The 23198-nt window shown below is 40.1% G+C and overlaps 1 protein-coding gene across 2 annotated transcripts in view; it reads right to left on the bottom strand.

The window, feature by feature from the left end:
* The window catches only part of POLA1 (DNA polymerase alpha 1, catalytic subunit), a 302841-nt gene that overhangs the window by 252094 nt on the left and 27549 nt on the right, over positions 1–23198 (bottom strand). The window contains exons 14-23 of one of the 2 annotated variants that reach the window (XM_029930723.1): positions 22553–22691; positions 21648–21802; positions 16328–16412; positions 12471–12532; positions 10802–10891; positions 7520–7636; positions 5881–6056; positions 3650–3779; positions 3043–3162; positions 1884–1983 (exon numbers count right to left, since the gene is read on the bottom strand). In XM_029930723.1, coding sequence (XP_029786583.1) covers positions 1884–1983; positions 3043–3162; positions 3650–3779; positions 5881–6056; positions 7520–7636; positions 10802–10891; positions 12471–12532; positions 16328–16412; positions 21648–21802; positions 22553–22691 — 1174 coding nt within the window. The remainder of the gene's footprint in view (positions 1–1883; positions 1984–3042; positions 3163–3649; positions 3780–5880; positions 6057–7519; positions 7637–10801; positions 10892–12470; positions 12533–16327; positions 16413–21647; positions 21803–22552; positions 22692–23198) is intronic. The other variant, XM_029930724.1, reaches the window with a different exon arrangement.

Raw genomic sequence — 23198 nt, 5'->3', positions numbered from 1 at the left:
AACAGCAAACATATTGATAGCACACTGTGTCAAACACTGTACTCAACAATCATTTTATGGGTGATGGGCACTGAGGAGGGCACTTGTTGGGAGGAGCACTGGGTGTTGTAGGTAAGCGATGAATCATGGGAATCTACTCCCAAAGCCAAGAGCACACTGTATATACTGTACGTTAGCTATCTTGACAATAAATTATATGAAAAAAAAAAACCCCAATCATTTTATTCCTTAAATCCCTGTGTGGGAGATATTATTCTTTTTTTTTTTCTAGTGTAATCAAGGGGTGCCTGGGTGACTCAGTCAGTTTAGTGTCCAACTTCAGCTCAGGTCACAATCTCGAGGTTCATGGGTTCAGCCCCCTCACTGGGCTTTGTGCGGATAGCTCAGACCCTGGAACTGTTTCAGGTTCTGTCTCCCTCTTTCTCTGCCCTGCTCACACTCCTTCTCAAAAAAGAAACAAACATTCAAAAAAATTTAATTCTAGTGCAGTCAAAAATAAAATTCTGGGGGCATCGGGGTGGCTCATTCAGTTGAGCATCAGACTTCAGCTCAGGTCATGATCTCACGGTATGTGAGGTCTAACCCCACATCCGGCTTGCTGCTGACAGCACAGAGCCACTTCCGAACTTCTGTCCCCCTCTCTCTGTCTCTTCCCTGCTTACATTCTTTCTCTCTCAAAAAGTAAACATTAAAAGCAATTCTGGTGTAGTTAACATACAGTGTTTTATTAATTTCAAGGGTCTATATTTCTCCTATCTCCATTTTAGAGAAGAGGAAAGTGAGGCCTACAGAGGCTCAAGAAAAAGGACAAGATCACACAGAAAGAATTTAAGCCCAGATCTATCTAAAACCAAAGGACTACTGATCCTTTTCAATACTACTAATAAAGATCACTTTTCTTAAAAAAGCTTATTTGAGAGCGAGAGGAAGAGAGAGCAAGCACACCCAAGCAGGGGAGGGGCACAGAGGGAGTGAGAGAGAATCCCCAGTAGCCTAACAACACAGAGCCTGACACAGGGCTTAAACCCACAAACCGTGGGATCATGCCCCAAGGTGAAATCAAGAGTTGGAAGCTTAACTGACAGAGCCACCCAGGTACCCTAATAATAAAATCACTTTTGTCAAAAATGTCTTCTATTCAGAGTTTAAGTCACTTGATAAAATTCACATTATTCCCATATAACAATGTAAATATACTTAACACTACTTAACTGTATACTTAAAAATAGTTAAGAGGGTTAAAAAAAAAAAATAAGCATGTCTAGCTTTGCGTACCACCAAGCATCCTCTTTGCCATTACAACAATAAAGACTAGTTACTTAGCTGTTAAAGTTCAATGTGGTGGTTACTGTCTGTACTTCCTTTAACTTTGCTGTCCAGCCTAATGGGTCCCAGGAGCTCAGGCAGAGGCAGAGCCAGCCCTCTAGAGCTGGGGAGCATGGGAGGAGCCATGGGTGCTCCCATCCTAAGATAAATCGCTAGATAGTGGACTAGGGGCTAGCAAACTCTGCACAGTCCCAACTCGTGAGCCAAGAATAGTGTTTACATCCTTAAATGGTTGAAAAAAATTTTAAACAAAGCATCTCATGATATGTGAAAATTACACAAAATTTAAATTTCAATGTCCATAAACAAAGCTTTCTTGGAACGCAGCAAAAAATGTGTCTGTGTGTGTGTGTGTGTGTGTGTGTGTGTGTGTGTGAGAATTCAGGTCAGGTGACTGGCAAATGAGATTTTCAAAAGAACACAAAACAAATAAGGTCATTATAAGACCTATTTGCTAACCCACAAAACACAATTCAGGTCTTCTAGCTTCTCAAGCCCAGGCCTCCATTAAAAATTCCTTAACGCCAAGGGCAAAGCAATCTGCCACACAGCCTTACCAGCTTTAGGGTCCAGAACCAAGCCTCCGGCATAGGCTGCTTTCCTACGTCCTTTCTTGTATTTATTGGCATCTCCATCAATGTCTTCATCTTCATCTCCCTAATGTCAAACAGAAAGACAACTTCACCAGCCAGCAACTTAATTAACTACTTAGGAAGTTTTATGATTCCCTCTTCTGCAACCACAGCACAGTTCTAACAAACATCCCTCACTTTTAGCTAGTGGTCAATAACAGTTACTCTAACATGCCCACAAACCCAAAAGAAGGCCAAGATGTGAGTTACTAAAACACTGTACCCCTGAGTTAATGAATATGCAAATTTTACTCAAAAATGTTTCTGAATTCATAGAACCTTTTATTTGTAAATCCATGGATACTAAAAATACAACACTTCATATTCTGTAAAATCTAAGAAGAGTCCTCTTAAATTCATTACTCTAACAATCATGATGTAGAAATACAAAATATTTCACACACAGATATAATCATTCTTCTCATTTGGACACCTCAAAATGAGTGTGTCTGTAGACTGAAAATTCATTCCCAAGTAGCTTATTAATAACCAATCAATATTCAATACTTCAGAAGACACGTTCCTATAAGTTAATATTCTCTATATCCATTTTGACAATGTGCATAAAACAAATCCAGGAACATGAACCATCTTGACATTAAATTCCCCTTTTGAGTCAAATTGCTATCAGGGCTGACAAAACGTAGCCATGTTTTAGTTCCAACGTCATGGAGGCCACTTCAGAAAACTGACTGTGGTGACCTGATCCTGCTAGCACATAAAGCTGCAACAAAGCAACAAAAAATAAAGGCTCATGCATTTTAAGGGGGGGAAAAAGGTTTAACTGGAATATAACTTTGGGTACAGCTAGGGTGGCACAACACTTTCCTTGTATGGTCACCCATCAAAGAGGCTTAATGCTATCCTCGAAGAATTTCTTTTTTCACAATGAGTTTTTATCTACACAGAAGAAAGTGAAGAAGGAAATCACAGAAACACAACAGAATGGATCTGACATGGTTGAGAGTATACACGGGATTATTTTGGAAGCAGACGTTATCACCGTGAAAAAGGCCACCTAAGTAATAAAAGGGGGGAGGATTAAAAAAAAAAAAGGCAAAACACTATGCAATTCTGGACCTACCAGTTTTTGCTGAGGCTTTTTGAAAATCTGCTTGTCGGGCACAATATAGTTGTTTTCATAAAATGCATGAAGCAACAAGAACTCATTACGCTCGGATCGTCCGCCCATCAGCGTCCTAGACTATGAAATAGAATGCTTTAAATTTGAGCTCAAAACTCTAACAAACAGAAGCAACTTTGAGGTGGTAAATTTAATCACAGCACCTCTTCCACAATCATTCTTCCTAGTAAGAGCTGCTTTAAAAATAAGAAGGTACCAAATTAATCCTAACATTTTCTTTAAGCACTATAGTTAAAGGAGACAAAGAAAGCTTAAAACACTGACAACTCGGGCTATTTCCTTACTGCCAAACAGACCATTCCACAAATGAGACACATCCAGATGTTAGAGATGATCCTTATGTTCACCCAAATTTCAACATACTCTGCACCTGGTTTTCCTCCCCTTCTCGCAGCCAGTTCATTTTACAAAAGAAGCCCAGCTTTCAGAGTACAAGTTACTCATTTTATAAGCATGCATTTAGACTCATTATCATATAACAACTACCCCAAGCAAACACTGAATCCAACAGGAAATGCTTTTTTCCCCCTTTCTAAGTTAAATTTACCATAATGTTCCCGGCGATGTTAGTGATCTGCAATGCTAATGGGAGAACATTTAGCTCACACATGATTTGCAAAATGAACCTGGCATCTTTCCAGGTGTGTTCCAACAGGTACAACAGATGAGAAGATTCACTGTACAGAAAAGTAAGAATGAAACAGAATCAAGTAATTAAAGGAAGCAATGACTATAATCAGAACTTCATAAAATATTACAAAAAATTTTGGTATGAGTAACTTCAGAGCAGTGGCACCTTGGCTTTGGAAACAATTTAAAATAAGGTTAGTATTAAACTACGAATTCATCCCAATGCCCTTCAACAAACACACACAAAAAATCCCATAAATACAAAGTCAAGTTATGCATTAACTACAACCTGAAAACTACCTAAATCCTTATAGTCAATCCATCTACTAAGTATGTATTACACACCGACTGCGTGCCAGGCATAGTTCTAGATCCTGGCTATAACCAAAAAGACAAAACTACCTGTCCTCATGGGGGAGAAAGAGTATAAGTTAAAATACATATATAAGGTATGTCATATAGTGCCCAGTGTTAAGGAGAAAAGATTAAGAAGCAAAGGAAATATCAAGTATCAGGGGAAGAGAATGAAATTTTAGTTAGGGAACCAGTAAAGAGGTGACTTGGAATAAAGAAATGGAAGAGCTAAGGGGGCAATCCTTGCAGATGGATGTCCGAGGGAAGAGCATGCATTCCAGGCAAACATAACGGCACATTCAAAGGCCCTAAGCTGAGCACAAACCTGGCATTTGTAGGACCAGGAAGGAAACCAGTGGCTGATAGAATGATAGAGTGCAGAAGGACACAGTTAAAGGCAGAGTGACACATTGTATAGGACCTTATCAGTCACTGTAAGGACTTTGATTTTTACTATAAAAGAAAGAGAAAGTCACTGGAAGATTTTGAGCAGAGTGCAGTATCTGACATAACGTTAGCATGATAACCCTGGTTCCTGGGTTGAAAACAGACAGCAAAGGGTCAAGGGAAAAAGCAAAGAGACCAAAGAAGAAGCTGACATAAGACTCATTAATTCAGGGGAAAGAGGAGGGTAGCTTGGACCAGCATGGGTTCAATGGAGGGGAAAAGAAGGGGTCATATCCAGACCTATTTTGAAGATAGAGCCGACAGGATTTTGTGATGGCTCAAACATGGGATATCTATCAGCAAGAGGAAGGCTCAGAGGTTCTGAGCTGAAGATGACTTTGGAGGTTTCCAGTAGTATTGGAAAAATAAGAGGTGTCACTCCTAGGGAAAAACTCCAAGAGGAGCCTAGGGGAAAATATCAGGAGCCGAGCTTCTGAACAAGTTAGGCCAGAGGTTCATATCAGACATCAAGTAAAACAGGCAGGTGTATACAGGAGTCTGGAATTTGAGGGAGAGACTGAAACTACCCAAGCAGGAGGTATCAGCCATCACATACTAGTGAAATTCCAGAGACTCCATGAGCTCACCTGGAGTGTAGAAAGAGAAGCAGTCGAAGGACTGGGGAGGCATGGGCAGAAAAGGATGAAGAGTGAAAAGAGGAAAGGAAGAAAGCTTATTTAGGAAATGAGCACAAAGGGTCAATGGTACAAAATGAGTAAGTTCAGAAGGTCTAACGTGCACCAATGTGACTACAGTTAACAATACTGTATTGTAGACTTTAAATTCACTGACAAGGTACATTGACAGTGTTGTAACCACACACAAAAAAGAAAAAAAATAGTAACCATGTGAGGTGACAGATATGTTAATCAGCTTGACTGTGGTGATTATTTCACAATGTATACATTTATCAAACATTAATTTGTACACATTAAATATGTACAGTTTCTATTTGTTAATTCTACCTCAGTAAAGATGGAAAGAAGAAAAAATCGAGTAGCATCTCCACATAACTTCACGGTTTCTCAGGTTTCCTATTTCCAAAAGAATTAATGAATTCACAGTAGAAACCTAACTAAATACCATATGAATTTCCAAGCCACTCTTGGGAAACACCTAGATGAGGTTAGGATGGGTGAGGGAGATGGAAGTAAACTGACCAAACGAGAATAATTCAAGAGGCAAAGTAATTAAAATTTTTTCAGTAGCAGAGATGCTGGTGCTGACATGCAGGCAGTTCCCCTCCACAGCACCACACTCTCCTGTCCCTCCAGCCTGAAGGTGATGCTGGCCTCTTGCTATCGCTCATTTCAAAGAACACAAATTCCACAGCATCCAGGATCATACCTGTACATATTTCGTACATTTTCCATTGGGATTTCAACCCTTTCAGTTTTCAGAATCTGCTGAACAAGTTCAGACAAATGGTAGCTTTTGAAACGAATCAACTCCTTTGCCGAAATCTCCACATCACAGATCATTCGGCCACAGGTAGCACTTCTTTCACCAAGTCCACTCCTGCCCTACAGGGAAAGGACAAAAAGCAAATGCTATGGATGAGAATACACTGGCAACATTCTGTTCCAACTCACTTTGAAGCTAGTCCACAATTACTATGAGCAAACTCTCTATCTCCCCTTCACCCACTCAGCCAGCTACCACATAAGTATTTCTGAACTTTCCCCATATAGCTGACACTGTTCCAGGCACTTGGGAGACAGCGCTGAGCCAAAGAGCAAAGACTGCTGGGACGTCGGTTGAGCATCCGACTTTGGCTCAGGTCATGGTCTAGCAGTTCTGGAGTTCAAACCCTGCATCAGGTTCACTGCTGTCAGCGCAGAGCCCACTATGGATCCTCTGTTGCCTTCTCTCTCTGCCCCTCCCCACTCATGTTCTCTCTCTCTCTCTCTCTCTCTCCTCTCTCTCTCTCTCTCTCTCTCCCTCCCTCCCTCCCTCTCTCAAAAATAAATAAAAACATTAAAAAAAAGAGATTAAAAAAGATCCTAGCTCTCATCTTAAATATATAACAACAAATAAACATCAAAATCAAGAAGCTATATAGTTTTAGGAGGTAATAAGCATATGGAAAAGAGAAAAAGTAGAACAGGTGAGAAATACAGGAATTTAGGGGGGCTGCATCTTAAATAGGATAGCCACGGGAGACCTCACAGAGAAGACGCCATACAAAGAAAATGAAAAAGGGGTAAGGAAACAGTAAATCAAGTGCTGGGATGAAGGTTAATAACTATCACGTTAACAATATGAACAGGAACAGAAGCAAGAGCACTGGCCCCGACTTCAACCCGCTGCAGCACAATCCTCCGGAGAGCATTATAAAACGTGCAAATTCTGAAGTTCTCTGATGAGGCTACATGCCCATTTTTCCTTGAAAGCTTTAAGGAACACAAGATTTTAAGCACTATGAAGCTTAGGAGATGAAGGTGGCTTCATAGAAAAACCACCAAAACAAGCGGGTAGAATAAGAAATACACAGGTTTTAAAGGAGTCAAGACAGGCCTGGCTCAAAATCTCAGTTCCTCCCCACACTAGCCCTATGCTCTTGAGCAAGTTCCGTTACCCCAGTGCGAAGTGTAGTCAAACTCGAGTTGCTGCAACAGGCAACTAATGCACTTAGCCCATGGCCTTCTCATACGTTCAACATCAGCTCCCTCCCACACTTCTTGCCATCTCCGGGCTGAATGAGAACATTCGCTGACCTCTGCTCCAAGAGCTACAGCTTTGACAACACCAAAGTAGAGGTAACACGTATGTGCTGTCTCTAGATTCTAATAGCTGATTTTAAAAACTACCAGTGGCTTCTACCAATAAAATGCTACATTCAAAGGAAAAGACATTTAGTGCCAAAGTTAAAATGTCCTATCACAAGACAACCAATTCTTAGTTAAAGAAGCACAGTGTGTTTCCGGGTAGCTATTCCATATAAAGAAGCTAAGTCGAGAAGTATGATTTTGAAAATTATTATTACCCCAAGCTTTGGCATGTTAGATCGCTTCAGTCGACCTATCTTGGACCAGTGAGGAACTTTGCACACATTAATTCTCTGCAGGAGCACTTCCAGTTCAAATCCATAAATATTATGACCCTAGTCAGAAAAAGAAGGTAGACAATAACATCATAACAAACACAAATGAGATTTATCTTCATAAGCATAGAATTTCCTTGCCCTTTCTTTTTCGGGCCTCTAATTGAAGGCATCATGAGCTTACCTCCGATTGGGGCCTTTCTTCTTCAGGAATTTATTCATCAGCAGCATTCATTAGCCTTGACATTAACAAAGCTGCTAAGCAGATTGCTGGAATAAACTTTATTTCATCCTAATTGATGCAAAGTTCATATGATGTCTTTTAATTTGCAGCTCATGCCTCACAGTCTCAAAAGCAAATGCCAATTTTTATGTCCCACACTTTTTTTGTGATCAGTAAAAGCTGTGTTCAAATAATTCTTTTACTTCCTTAAAAATTGAGAACCTGCCTGTGTTGTGTTCACAGTCTTCTTTGAAAACTCAGGAACTGCACCTACTTTCTTTTTAAAGAACTGAGTTCAAACATTACTGATTCAGACCCTTAATCAATGTGCAACCATAATAGCACTCAACCATTGAAGGGAACAAAACGATACCATGTAGACATTACCTCTAAAATGCAACCAAATTTTCTATGTCTATAATGATACTTTCCATTGTGTGAATAATGATTCACTGCCTATGTTTATTAAGAAACTAGACAGTTTAAAATAAATCAGACCAATAAACCGATTTACTTATTAATTTTAAAGATGTATACCACTATATATTTATGGCAGTTTTGCCTATTAAAAAAATTTTTTTGCTCAGTACTCATGTTTATAAGCCTATTAAGAGACCCAAGGACACAAGAAGTCTTGTTTCCAAATTATCATGCCTGGGATTAGGGACTCAAACCCATGTCAGGATTCTCTCTTATGTCAGTTTGGATTTCTCACACACAGACTTAGCTCTAACACCCTAAGCCAGGCCACCTATCCTAGGCACCACCACATCTCCTTGGGCTTCAAGACAGACTACTATGAGAGACTGGGTGAGGACCTAGCTCTGAGCCAGAGCACGAGAACAGGGCACTGCGGACAGAATCTTCCTGGTGTTTTCAAGATGGGTCCTAGAATACTGTAAGGGAACACCATACGGGAAGTGTGCAGAGACACATGACAACAATCTTCAGGCTCTAGGTACTCTGGCCACACCATGGTCAAAATAGATATCCAAGAGCAAAAATGAATGTGGACAAATATATATACCACACATTGCTGTGAAGAGCTTCAATGTAACTAAATTACCATTACCACCCTTAAAATACATGCATTTATATCTCCACTTTCGTCAAAACCATCAAAATGACAGCATAATTTGATCGGGGGGGGGGGGAGAAATCATATCGAAGAGCCTACAAACTAAAGCCAGAGGAAACATAAAGCAAAATGTTGCTTTTTGCCTCTTAAAAACTGGGGCAAACATAACTCAGTGAACTATTATTACCTCTTTTTATCTAGTGGAAACATACTCGGTTACCAAGGGGAAAAAAAATATCTAGCCCTGAGCTCTTAAAGGAATAGGTCATAGAGATTCACTGAACTCGGGGCACCTGGTGGCTCAGTTGGGAGAATTTATGACCCTTCATCTTAGGGTTATAAATTCAACCCCTACATTGGGTACAGGGATTATTTAAAACTAAAATCTTGAAACAAAGAAAGAGAGATGCACTGAGCTCATGAAATTGAAATACAAACACTTTGGAGACTGACACCAAATCGAGGGAATTAACTCCTATGACCAATATACAGCTGGGCCACTAATCCAAACTTGTATAGAAACCAACAGTTAACAACACAAGTTTGTTTACTTATAGGCTGGTCTCTAAGTGGAAATAACTGGAGTATCATAAACATCAACAATAATTCATGAGTTGCTTTTCTATTAAAGGAAAATAACTATTTTGTGGTGGGCTGGCTCTTTTTTCCCCTTTCTGTTAGCAGAAAATACAGCAATTCCCACCAGTCCATAGGGTATTTCACTCTGAAGATTCAAAAACTATAAAAAGAACTCATACAAATCAACAGTATATATAAAAATAAAACCAATTTAAAAATGGGCAGAGGGGCTCCTGGGTGGCTCAGTCGGTTGCACGTCTGACCTCGGCTCAGGTCATGATCTCGCGTTTGTGGGTTCGAGCCCCATATTAGGCTCTCAGGGAACCTGCTTTGAATTCTGTGTCTGTTTGTCTCTCCCGCCCCTGCTTGTGCGCGCGCGCGCGCGCGCTCTCTCTCTCTCTCTCTCTCTCTCTCAGAAAATAAAATAAATTTTTAAAAAACATTAAAAAGGGGCAGAGAACCTGAATACACATTTTCCCAAAGAAGACCTGCAGATGGCCAACAGGCACATGAAAAGATGTTCAATGTCACTAATAATCAGGGAAATGCAAATCAGAACTACTTCAACACCTGTTAGAATGCCTATTATCAAAAAGACAAGAAATAACAAGTACTGGAAAGGGCATGGAGAATAGGGAACGCTCTTGCACTGTTAGTGGGAATATAAACTGGTACAGCCACTACAGAAATCAGGCTGGAGATTCCTCAAAGAATTAAGAATAGATTGACAATATGATTCACCTATTCCATTTTGGGTATTTATTTAAATGTAAAAACACTAATCCAGAAAGACACATGCAGCCCTATATTCACTGCAGCATTATTTATAACAGCCAAGATATCAAAATAAACTGTCCATCAGAGGATATGGTACGTGTGCGCGCGCGCGCGCACACACACACACACACACACACACACACACACACACACACACAGGAATATACTCAGCAATAAAGAAAAATTAAATTGTGCCTTTTCCAACAACCCGAATGGACCTTGAAGGTATTATGCTAAGTAATATCTACAAAAAACAAACAAACAATACAAAAACAAACTCAGGATACAGAGAACAGACTGCTAATTACCAGAGGGCAAGGGGCTTGGGGGGTGGGCTAAGGAGTGAAGGGCATCAATTATACAGTGATAAATGTTAGCTATACTTTTGGTGGTCATCACTTTGTAGTGTATACAGACATAGAATTGTAATACTACAACCCTGAATCTCACATAATGTTATATACCCATTTTTACCTCAATTTAAAAAAAAAAGATTCTCTGCTGTTCAACAAGTACTGAAAACTAAGGAATGAAGAGTCCCCCACGCCATGATGAGACACCTACTCACCACAATGACATCAGGATCAATTTTGTGCACTTTGGCGAGGAAAAAACCTAGCAACGTTCTTTCCGTTGCAGCAATCTCAACCTTCACATTCTGTTAGATAAAAACATACCGGTCACTTACTCTTTAGTTTTAAGTACTATACTTTGGCTCCTTGTTCAAGTAGGATTAGACTTCTTAGAATTAAAAGAAACCATCTATTTCATAACTAAAAGTTATCAACAATGAAATTGCTGATTCTAAATTTCACAGTAATAATTGCTCAAAGTCTCTGAGCAGCTCGTTCTAGTAATAAGTGAGTAAATAAAGCAAAATTTTATTTGGGATTTTTTAATTTCTTTTTAAATTTATTTTATTGTACTTTATTTCTGACATAATTTATTGTCAAGTTGGCTAACATACAGTGTGTAAAGTGAATAAAGCACAATTTGAAATGCTAAGCACTATGAAATACAGAATATGTCCTCCACAGGGACACGCCTGTGCATCTCCACAGAGCGCACAAGCATATGAATTAGAGGACCTAACACAACATCACTTACTCTCTTATATAATCCCTGGTAGACTACTGTTTGTGTATTTACCACATAAAGAAATCCCAAGGACTATATAAACTAATCTGCAAGAGTAGTGTAAGAACCTATAAATAAGATCTAGAATGAAAACAAACATAAACTTAAGAATCAGAAGTGTTGTAAGTATAAATAAAACCTATCTTCACACAAAAGGCTTCCACTTGGATTACTGAATATAAATTAGGTATTCAAAAGATCCACTCTTATTAAGACTCTTAAAATGGAAGTTGATAGCTATGTGTTTGCTATCACTAGCTCGGCTACAAAGTATCAGTGTGACTCGAAAGGAAATTCCCCAGGTCATTCTACTTGGATAGGTACTTCAAGGCAGTTCACCAATAATAGACTGACCCAACAGCACCTGCAGACTACTGGACTTCTCAAGCCAACTTAAAATGAGTGGAACCTGACAAGGTTGCTAACTTTTAATTTTTTCAAGTGAAGACATTAAACAAAACCAACTCCCACATTTAAGAATGCAAGCATTTCATAAAAGAAACATATTCTCCAAAAAATAAATTATTTATACATAATACATTTACCTTTGTGACAAACTCACTATATTACACTACTTTTTCCCCACTCCCTATTTTATTAAGGACCCATGGAAACTTCATGGAGTACACGGGGAGTTGAGAGATCTCTATCATTTTGGCCAGCCCATATCAACCTTTCCAAAACCTGTCACTTTTCATATCCACAGTATTCCCCACATCACTTGGCTTTCTTCAAAATGGGGAGTGGGGTGAGGAGCTCTTCCCAAAAGTTTCCCAAAACAGTAATCACATGATCATGCATTTCAGAAAGGCTTCCCCTGAAGCTATCTGAGGGAGAACTTGAGCCTATTTTCTACTACTAAGTAGGGTACAGAATCACATTACTTTCAGGTGGCGAAACATTCAAACATTGTTAAATAATGTTTCTAGTTTTATATTTCTAATACATTTTGAATGGATTAATGTCAGTCCAAACTAGCAAGAAGAGATCTAATAAATTAACAAATAAAATAGCCCATTTATGCTAATGCACACTATCCTCCTTTTCTTGTCCTAAACAAATAGATGCTTCATATTTAAAAGGAATAATTAGTTCTTTACCTTTTCCTTAATGTCTTCTTTGAAAGTATATGGAAAAATACAGTCCTTTGGTCTAGATATAACTGTAAGAAGGAAAAAAATTTCCATCACCCTTAGTCCAATTTCAAGTACACATATGCTGCACCTTTCTAAATGGAAACGATTTTAAACATAAACAAATACCAGCTAATCTCTAAAGAGTTGGTAATTCAAGTATTTCCAATGGTCATATTGTCAGACCTCAAAAGAAAAGTCCCAACAATCCTAAAATTCATTATGGAACCACAAAAGACCCCAAATAGCCAAAGCAATCTTGCAAAAGAACAAAGCAGAAGTCATCACACTCCGATTTCGAACTACACTACAAAGCTGTAGTCATTAAAACAGTATGGTATTGGCATAAAAACAGACATCCAGATCAATGGAACAGAGCCCAGAAATCAATGCATGCATATACTGTCAGTTGTTTTGTGACAAGGAGTTAAGAATATACAATGGGGAAAGGACAGTCTCTTTCCTAACTGGTGATGTGAAAACTAGACAGCCACATGCAAAAAAATGAAACTGCACCACACTCTTACAGCACACACAAAAACTAACTGAATATGCCTTAAAGACTTGAACATAAGGACTTGATTCCATAATTCTTAGAAGAAAACATAGGCAGTATGCTCCCTGACACTGGCCTTAGCAATGATTTTTTAGATTTGACATCAAAAGCAAAAAGAATCAAGTGGGACTACATCAAAGTAAAAAACTCTTGCACAGCCAAGGAACCCATCAACAAAATGAAAGGGCAACCTAACAAATGGGAGAAAGTATTTCCAAAAAATTTATCTGATAAGAGGTCAATATCCAAAATACAACAAGAATTCATAGAACTCAATAGCAAAAAAAAAACAAAAATAAAAACAAAAACAATCCAATTAAAAATGGGCAAAGGCTGGGGCACTTGGATGGCTCAGTCTGTAAAGCTTAAGACTCTTGAGTTTAAGCCCCATGTTGGGCATGGAGCCTACTTAAAAAAATGGGCAAAGGCTCTGAAGAGACATTTTTCCAAAGGAGAACCACGGATAGCCAACAGGTACATGAAAAAGTGGTCAACATCACAATTATCAAGAATATACAAATCAAAACTACACTGGGATATCACCTCACACCTGTCAGAACTGCTGTCATCAAAAAGACAAGAAGAGGACCATGGGAAGGGGAAAGGGGGGGGGGAAGAGTTAGGGAGAGGGAGTGAGGAAAATCATGAGAGACTCTAGAATACTGAAAACAAACTGAGGGCTGAAGAGGGAAGGGGGAAGGGGAAGGGGAGTGATGGGCATGGAGAGGGCACTTGTGGGGAAGAGCACTGGGTGTTATATGAAAACCAACTTGGTAATAAACTATTTAAAAAAAACAAAAATAAAAATTAAACGAAAAGGTAATTTAAAAATATAAAGGAACTGTAAACATTAATGGACTTAACATTTATAAATGTGAAGTTACTTGCAATTTAGTCTGACCCATTTACAGGGACAGATTCCCTAGGAATGTATATCAAAAAACCATTTTCTCTGGCAATAGTAATAGCATATGCCTAAAATTATTAAAATCTTTGGGGGGAAAAAAAGACAAGAAGGGTGCCTGGATGGATCAGTTGGTAGAACATGTGACTCCTGATCTCGGGGTCATGAGTTCAAGCACCACCTTGGGCATGGAGCCTACTTAAAAATAAAAAAGATAAGAAACAAAAAGTGTTGCTTAGGATGTGAAGTAAAGGGAACCCTTGTATACTGTTAGTGGGAATGTAAACTGGTGCAGCCACTATGGAAAACAGTAAGGAGGTTCCTCAAAAACTTAGAATTACCATATGATCAGGTATTCTACTTCTGGGTATCTGAAGAATATGAATCACTAACTCTCCACCACCATGTTCACTGCAACATGATTTACAAGGGCCAGGAAATGGAAGCAACCTAAGTGCTAATCAATGAATGAATGAACAAAGAGAAGTAGCATATTTATACAATGGAATATTAGTCGGCCATTAAAAAAAAAAAAGGAAATCTTGGAGCACTTGGGTGGCTCAGTCGGTTAAGCATCTGACTCTTGATTTTGGCTCAGGTCCTGATCCCAGGGTCATGGGACTGAGCCCTGTGTCGGAGCTCAGTGTGGAGTCTGCTTAAGATTCTGTCTTTCCCCCTCTGTCCCTCTTCCCTGCTTGCACATGCTCGCTCTCTCGCTCTAAAATAAAATTTAAAAAAATAAGGAAACTTTGCCATTTGCGACAACATGGAAAGACCATGAGGGTTATTACACTAAGTAAGTCAGACAGAAAAATAAATACTGTATGACCTCACTTATACGTGCAATCTAAAAAAAACAAAAGCAAAATGAGATCACAGATACAGATAACAGACTGATGATTGCCAGAGGTGGGGCAAGATGTGGCAGAGGGTAGGGGAAAGGAGCTGGGTGAAAACAGTCAAAAGGTACAAACTTCAGAGATGTAATGTACAGCATGGTTACTAGAGTTAATAATACCATACTAGATGTTTGAAAGTTGCTAAGAGAGTAAATCTGAAAATTTCTCATTACAAGAAAAACCATTTTCAAACCAGGATGACAGATGCTGACTAGACTTATTGTGGTGATTATTTCACAATACATATAATTATCGAGTTGTTATGGTGCACACCTAAAACTAAAATAATGTTATACGTCAATTATACCACAAATTTAAAAAAGTTTAAAAGATTAGATCTAAAAAAAAAAAAAGGAAAAACCATGCACAGAACCCTAAGTCCCTATTAACTGTTAAAGCTACTTTGATGAAACATCTTCCATCAAAGTCAGAATGGATCCATCACCACAAAGCCTTAACCAGGGCACAATGAAGGAACTCCAACCTTCTCAAAGTTAGAAAATGAAAGATGACCAAAGCTTCCCTCACTATACTTTAAGTTCTTTGCCATTCACAATAGCTGTTCACACCATGACAGACACCAAGCAGGTGGATAAATAACAGGCTGAAATGAGCTAACTGCTGACTGCTCTCCTCCACATATTTTCCAGGATAGCCTCACCATCATTTTCTTCTGTGTATTTCACGCCGCCGCTTAAAGAGTGAAACTTCACAGTAATAATACATGATACTTCCTTCTCTGCTTGCTTTCCTAGTCCCACTTTCCTAATACCCACAAAACCAGACAGGCAATGCTGCCCCCAGTTAACTGTTGGTTCTAGACTGGAAAAGATTTCAGGAAGCATGACAGATAATAATGTTATGGCTCTTTCTTCTTTACAAAAAAAAAAAAAAAAAAAAAAAAAAACAGTTATTTACCTGGCCAAGCTTTCGACATGGAATAGGTCAGAATCCTCCTTGGAGACTGACTCATGGCCTGCAGATTTCTGTGTGACAATTACACCAACTGAATTTTATGCATAACACAATCCAATTTCAATGTGATATGAATAGAATTCCTCCCAAATAGGCAGACATTCCTTTATGCCTTGGCATATTGCCTCACCACACAGAACACTGCTCAGGCTGCTACGATGGGCTTTTACAGTGACATTATGCAAAGCAAATACTGATAGCACAATTCTGACCCAAGAAAGAAAACTAGAGTGCCCCAACAGAATAATCACGGGAACAGAAAAGAGATGTCAAACCGCCTCCCAACTTCTCCTCAATCAAAATAAACTAACTGAATAGAAGCCACGACGCCAATAAAACTCAATGTCCACAGCTGACCAAAAACAAAAAAATTCTTTAACAATATACACTAACTACTCTTGAAAACATCAAAAACAGAGTTACTGATCCAACAGCTGGAGAAAAGAAGAAGAAAAACTACAATCAAGCCGCGAGTACAACAAATACGTACCACAGAAGTGTGACTGAAAGGGAGGCTGCGGGGGCGCTCGGTCCAGCTCAAACCTGTGATGGACCAAAGCTGCCACAGCAATAATCTGCAAATCAAAGAGGGAAAAGGTTACTTACCAGACACCTACTATGCACTCTGCGTTCTCACCACATCCACCAAGAATAGTAAAAGATACATATTTCAGTCCATATTTTAACTTTTTATTGTCAAAGTATTTAAACAAATCAAACAGAGAAAATAGAAGGGGAAAGGAGGGAGATTAACAACTATTAACATCTGACCTGGAACTGGAGCTCAGGGCGCTGAACCCCCAGGCCAGGAATCTCCACGGAAACAAGTAAGTGATGTTTAAAGACTCACGCTTTTAAGAAGCAAGCTATAGTCGGCACTGTCAACAATAGCCAAACCATGGAAGGAGCCTAAATGTCCATCACCTGATGAGTGGATCAAGAAGATGTGGTATATATACACAATGGAGTATTACATGGCAATGAGGAAGAATGAAATTGGCCATTTGTAGCAAAGTGGATGGACCTCGAGGATGTCATGCTAAGCGAAATAAGTCAAGCAGAGAAGGACAGATACCATATGTTGTCACTCATAGGTCTAACAGGAGAAACCTAACAGGGGACCGTGGGAAGGGGAAAGGGGAGGAAAAGAGTTGGGGAGAGGGAGTAAGGCAAATCATGAGAGACCTTTGAATGCTGAGAATAAACTGAGGGCTGAAGAGGGAGGGGGGAAGCGGAAGAGGGGTGATGATCATGGAGAGGGACACTTCTAGGGAAGAGCACTGGGTGTTATATGGAAACCAACTTGGTAATAAATCATTAATTAAAAAATGCAAAATGGTAAAAAAAAAAAAAGCAAGCTATAGATACGTATAACCAATAATGTGGAGGATGGGGCGCCTGGGTGGCTCAGTTGGTTGAGCGTCCAACTTTAGCTCACGTCATGATCTCGCTCATGGGTTCAAGCCCCATGTCAGGATCTGTGCTGACAGCTTGGAGCCTGGAGCCTACTTCCAATTCTGTGTCTCCCTCTCTCCCTCCCTCCCTCCCTCCCTCTCTCTCTCTCTCTCTCTCTCTCTCTCTCTCTCGCCCCGCCCCTCTCCAACTCATGCTCTGTCTCTCTCTCTGTCATAAATAACGTGGAGGATGTCAACAATGGACAAAGCTAGGGAAGGTGGATTGTGAGTACTCTTCATTTTCTTTTTAAAATCTGTAGTTTCTGGCACGCAACTCATGATCTCAGGGTCCTGAGTTCAAGTTCTAGGACCAGTGTAGAGATTACTTTTAAAAAAAGTTTACCTCCTAAGTTTTGCATAAATGGCAAGTACTGCTAGTGTGATTAGCAACAGTATAAGCATAGGGGAAACTCTTTAGAAAATAACAAAATCAAATCACATCTACGGTAAAATCAAATTCTTTAGTAAAATATGCAGTGAAAGAAGGCAGAAAAGAAATACACAAAAATGTTAACAGTGGTTGTTGCTGAGGACTGGGGGGTTACTAGGACCTGTCTTTTCTATTTCTTAGCATTTTCATATCGAGATTTTAATGTATTACATCAATGCACTCATGTAGTGGCCTCCCTCAGTGCCCCCCCCCCCCTGCTCTCTGCCGGCACCAGTAACGGCTTCCTGTGGCGCTGTGCTGGAGAAACCAGGCTGCCCCTGGGGAAAGGAGCCCATTCTCTGTGCCTAGGAAACTCCTACTCACCCACCAGTACTCAAGGTCCGGCTCTGCTCCTTTAGAAAAGACTGCTGGAGTGAATGCTGTGGTGTGTCACCCAGAAGTCCTCTCTAGGACAAGAGCCCTCCAGTGTCCTGGAGAGTGACCCTCACAGAGGAGTCTCTGGGAGCAGTCCACGACCTGGTGCATCGGAGGGAGAGGACGGTGCTAATGAAGGCCCAAACCTCCTACCACAACTCAGAGCAACTCTGGAGGCTCACCCCGACTCCAGAGCTCCCTGGGATTGGCGGATACCTTTGTCTCAACTGCAACTCAGATTTCTCCTGCTGCCCTGTCTTGGTGCCTTCATTCTGCCACAGGGCTTCATCCTCAGAGCATCCCAAGAAGCTTCCCTGACCAGTGACACCCTCTGGCCTCCCAGGCGAGGGCAGCTTCCTTTATCATATGCTCCCCAGAGCACATCTAACCTTTGTAAGTTTTACATCTATTTCTATGGGGCTAATATCTCTCTCTTCCACTACCTGGAAGAGTCACAAGTATTCCATCTAGTACATGGTTTAGGAACATTTGCTGAGTGAACAACTTGATTAACCATCTAATCTAAACCCTTAGGAGGCCATCAGAAGGCTCTAGGAGGTATCTGCACTGCAGAAAATATCTCCCATTCATTCATTCATTCATTCAAATTTACTATGAGAAAAAAATAAAGATCAACTTCCATATACCCATCATGCACCTTCAATTATCAACTCATCAATATCCCTATCCACTTCCTGCTTCCACCCAGACTATTCTGACGCAAAAGCCAGACATCACTTTATCTAGAAATATTTCAGCATGTATTTCTAAAACATGGTTTCTCAACCTCAGCGCTACGTACATTTTTGGCCAAACAATTCTTTGTTATGGGGGCTGTTGTGGTCACTGTGGGATATTTAGCCATATCCCTGACTGCCAATACCACCACCCTCCACCTCCGAGTTGTGACAACCAAAACTACCTCCAGACATGGCCAAATGTTCCCTAAAGGACAAAATCTCACCCTTTAACAACAACTACTTTATTTTTTTTATTTGAGAGAGTGAGAGTGAGAGAGAATCTTAAGCGTGCTCCACCCTCAGCACACAGCTCGACACAGGGCTCAATCCCACAACCCTGAGATCATGACCTAGACGAAATGAAGAGTCAGATGCTCAACCCACTGAGCCATCCAGGTGCCCCAAGAACCACTACTTTAAAAGATAAGTTTTGGGTCACCTGGGTGGCTCAGTCGGTTAAGCATCCAACTTTGGGTCCGGTTGTGACCATGCAGTTTGTTGGGTTCAAACCCCATGTCAGGCTCCATACTGACAGCTCAGAGCCTAGAGCCTACTTGGGATTCTGCGTCTCCCTCTCTCTCTCTGCCCCTCCCCTGCATGCTCTCTGTCCCTCTCTCTCAAAAACAAATAAACATGAAAAAGAAATTTTAAAAATTCAGAGTAAAAATGCCTAAAGGCTACTGTTAAAAAAACATCTCCTTCAATGTCAAAAGGATTCAGAAGCAAACATAAGATACTCCCACTGACCAAAGACAAGTTTAAGCATCAAAAATAACAATAATGAATACAAGAGACTGAAATATAATGAGTAAATATAACACCCATGAGTTCATAATATTCCATAAAATAGAAAGCAAAATATAAGTAATAACAAAAACAAACAAATCCCTCATCAGCACTGTATGTGATACAGGCACCCAACTTCCTACTCAGAAAATTGGCAATGAAAGAGAAGGAAGTACACATTTATCTCATCTTTCCTGTACATACTACTGCATCATAACCAAACAGTGCTGGTTAATGAGGAAAAGTTAATTTTACAGAAAAATTCAATTAATAAACATTCTAATAATTTATATATTTAACTAATAAACACAGAAAAGATGACAGAATTAGAACACTGCTTTACAACTCCTAATGAAATAATTCAAGTAAATAAAAAGGGAAAGGCATTAGATCAGTGGTTCTCAAATGAGAACAAGTTTGCTTTCCCCCCCCCCCCCCCCCCCCCCCCCCCCCCCCCCCCCCCCCCCCCCCCCCCGCCCCGGGACATTTGGAGATGTGTGGAGGCATTTTTGGTTGTCACCACTAGGGGGATGAGGAGCTGCTACATGGCATCAGGTAGAGGCCAGGGATACTGCTAAACATCACACAAGGCACAGAAGAGCCCTCACAACAATGAATCATTCATACCAAAACATTAATAGTGTCAATGTTAAGAACCCCTCCTTTAGGGGGCTCCTGGGTGGCTCAGTTGGTTGAGTGTCCAACTCTTGATTTTGGCTCAGGTCATGATTCCTGGGCCGTGGGATCCAGTCCCACAGTGGGCTCCACACTGACTGGATTCTCTCTCTCAGGGCGCCTGGGTGGCTCAGCTGGTGGAGCATCCCACTTGGGCTCAGGGGCTCTCTGCTGTCAGCACAGAGCAGGCTTCAGATCCTCTGACCTCTTGCTCTCTGCCCCTCCCCAACTTGCACCTGTGCACTCTCTCAAATAAACATTAAAAAAAAAATTTTTTTTAAAGACTCTCTGTCCTTTCCCCTGCTCATACTCCCTCTCTGTAAAATAAATTTTTTAAAAATTCCCTTTAGATGAAAACTTGAACTCACTAATCAATCGTAGCCCCACTAACAGTAGCTTAACCAGACCTAATATGCCTGCTGATATATAATGCAACATGAAATACATCATATCACCTATAAAGTATACTGACTTAAAAAGTCAAAACTGAATCAGATCAATTTTTAGCAGTCATTAGCAGGGGCCAGCACACTTGTTCTGACTAAATATTTTAGGCTTTCAGGTCACATGGCCACTATCATGACTACTAACTCTGCCACTGTAGCGGCATACATAAATGAACAGACATGAGGTCTTCCAATGACTTTATTTACGAAAACAGGTGGTGGGCTGCATGTGTTCATAAGCCATACTTGGGTCAACCACTGGTATAAAGGAAGTCCAATGACACCAGGAAGCAAACACACACAGAAAATGTGACATTCTATGAGACAACAAAGAATCTTAAATAAGTCAATGTCACTGATAAAAGAGGATGGGAGGGATCTCACGGTTCATGAATTTGGGCCCCACATCAGACTCTGGGCTGATAGCCCAGAGCCTGCTTGGAATTCTCTTTCTCTCTGCTCCTCCTCAAGCTTGCTTGCACACATACTCTCTCAAAATAAACAAACTTAAAAAATATGCTAAAAAATTTACTAAAAAAATGAAAAAATAAAATACTTCAACAAGAATTAAAGTCAGGGGAGGGAGCGGAACAAGTGTGACAAAATCTTGCTAACCAATGAGTATGAGTAACTGGTATATGGGAATTCATTACATTATTCCAAGTCCACTTAAAGTTCCCCAAAATAAAAATTTCAAAAAACAAAATATAAAAATAAGTCCAGTAATTTAAATCTTTAAAGAAAACCCCCAACACATTCAATTCATTGTCCAAAATGGAGTTTGGTAGTGCATCAGTACTCTTTCCCTCCAGAAAAAGCAATTTTCCCTCATAGAACAGCTGTACAAGTTCAAGCAAGTATTGCATCTCAGACATACACACAAAAATCTGCCCTATTTCATTACCTCATTCTGATGGGTCTTTGAATTCTGCATTGTCTTCATGCTCAAGGACATAACTACGATTGGAGGAGGACCAACATCTTTAATCACATTCACCAGGTCTGGTTTCAAGGCCATTGCCTCAACTTTACACCAACTGACTGGCTGATTCAAGAGCTCTGAAAGAGAATAGATACAACGGATCAATAGCCATTTGTTGAAAAAGGAAAACAACTATAATTAAGACATCTGTGATTAACTGAGATAGTCTTCAATCCCATATTCTAATAAGAATGTCTTATTACATCATCTCACTAAAAACAAGCTAAATTATTGGACTGTATGCAAAGCTCTGTGTGTGTGTGTGTTGTATATGTACACCTATATTCATCTTCTTGGGAAAAAGGTCCACAGCTTTCATCTGATTTTCTGAAGAATCCAGGACCCAAAACAGGCTTTAAAAAGAAAAAAAAAAAACACTATCCTGAAGGAATCACCAAACATTTTTAAAAGATGCATGAAAACAAAACAGAGTATCACAGATGCAAATACTGGAAAGCATCATGTAATAAAGCCAATGAGCACCGCCCGCACCGGGCGATGATGCTTCCCCTCCGTCAGAGGCCAGCAGTGCACCACGCACAACAGGCAGCACCGGCAGCAGGCCGGGAAGGACAGGCCAAGAGCGGCACAAAGACGGATGCAGGCAGCGGGCACCCAGTCTCACCGAGGCCTCCCTCCCACTAAACAGCCAGGCACTGCAGCGATGAAGTAGCTGCAAGCAGGTTCCCTACGCTCCCTCAAGGAAAACCTTTAGGAAACGAACATAAAAAAGGATGTGGACACACTACAATAAATAGACCAATTCCTTAACTTCTAAAAATCACCCTACTGGCAATTTAACTTTCTGAATGTAAATTTTTCCTTACGTGGATTTTTTACTTCAAGCCAACAAGGTCCTTTGATCTTTCTGTTCATCAAGAACATTTCCAGGCTGGATGTGTTGGTCCCAAATACATGAGAAAAAGTTTCTCCTTTCAAATCCTGAGGAAGCTGTGGCATTTCGGCCTGAAAAAGGCAAAGAAGAAAAAAGAACTCTTTTTGGTTTAAAACCACTACTTCACATTTTCTGAAGTCTATATTTGAAATAAACAAAAGCCTCTCTAGAACCACCGGAAGAAATTCCTTTGATATATATGAAATGTAATTTGCAACAAATGAAATCCCAAACAATTCACAGTAGGACACAAAAACAATTCACAATGACAAAATAATGCATCTTGATGGCACCCATTAGAAGAAAAAATAGGCCAAGAAGCTCCCCGAAAAGAGGATTTCTGTCCAGAGCCACACGTGCCTTACTGATAAAGAACAGCCCAATAAGTACCACTCCATTAGAGAAATGAAAGTAAGAGAGTGGAACTCATTCAAAATGCTCCCAGGCAACTTTTCACCACCACTGTCAGAACCATTTCTTAAAAGTTTCCCTTTTCCGACATCACCAGATCAAAACTCTAGAACAAAAGGTAAAAAGAGGTTAAGGCCCCGTTAATTAACATCCCAGAGCAATGACCT

This window comes from Suricata suricatta, chromosome X, assembly GCF_006229205.1.
Source record: "Suricata suricatta isolate VVHF042 chromosome X, meerkat_22Aug2017_6uvM2_HiC, whole genome shotgun sequence".
In the NCBI taxonomy this organism is placed as follows: Eukaryota; Metazoa; Chordata; class Mammalia; order Carnivora; family Herpestidae; genus Suricata; species Suricata suricatta.
The sequence above is the reverse complement of the archived record's forward strand: the minus strand, read 5'-3'. Positions and strand labels throughout refer to the sequence as shown.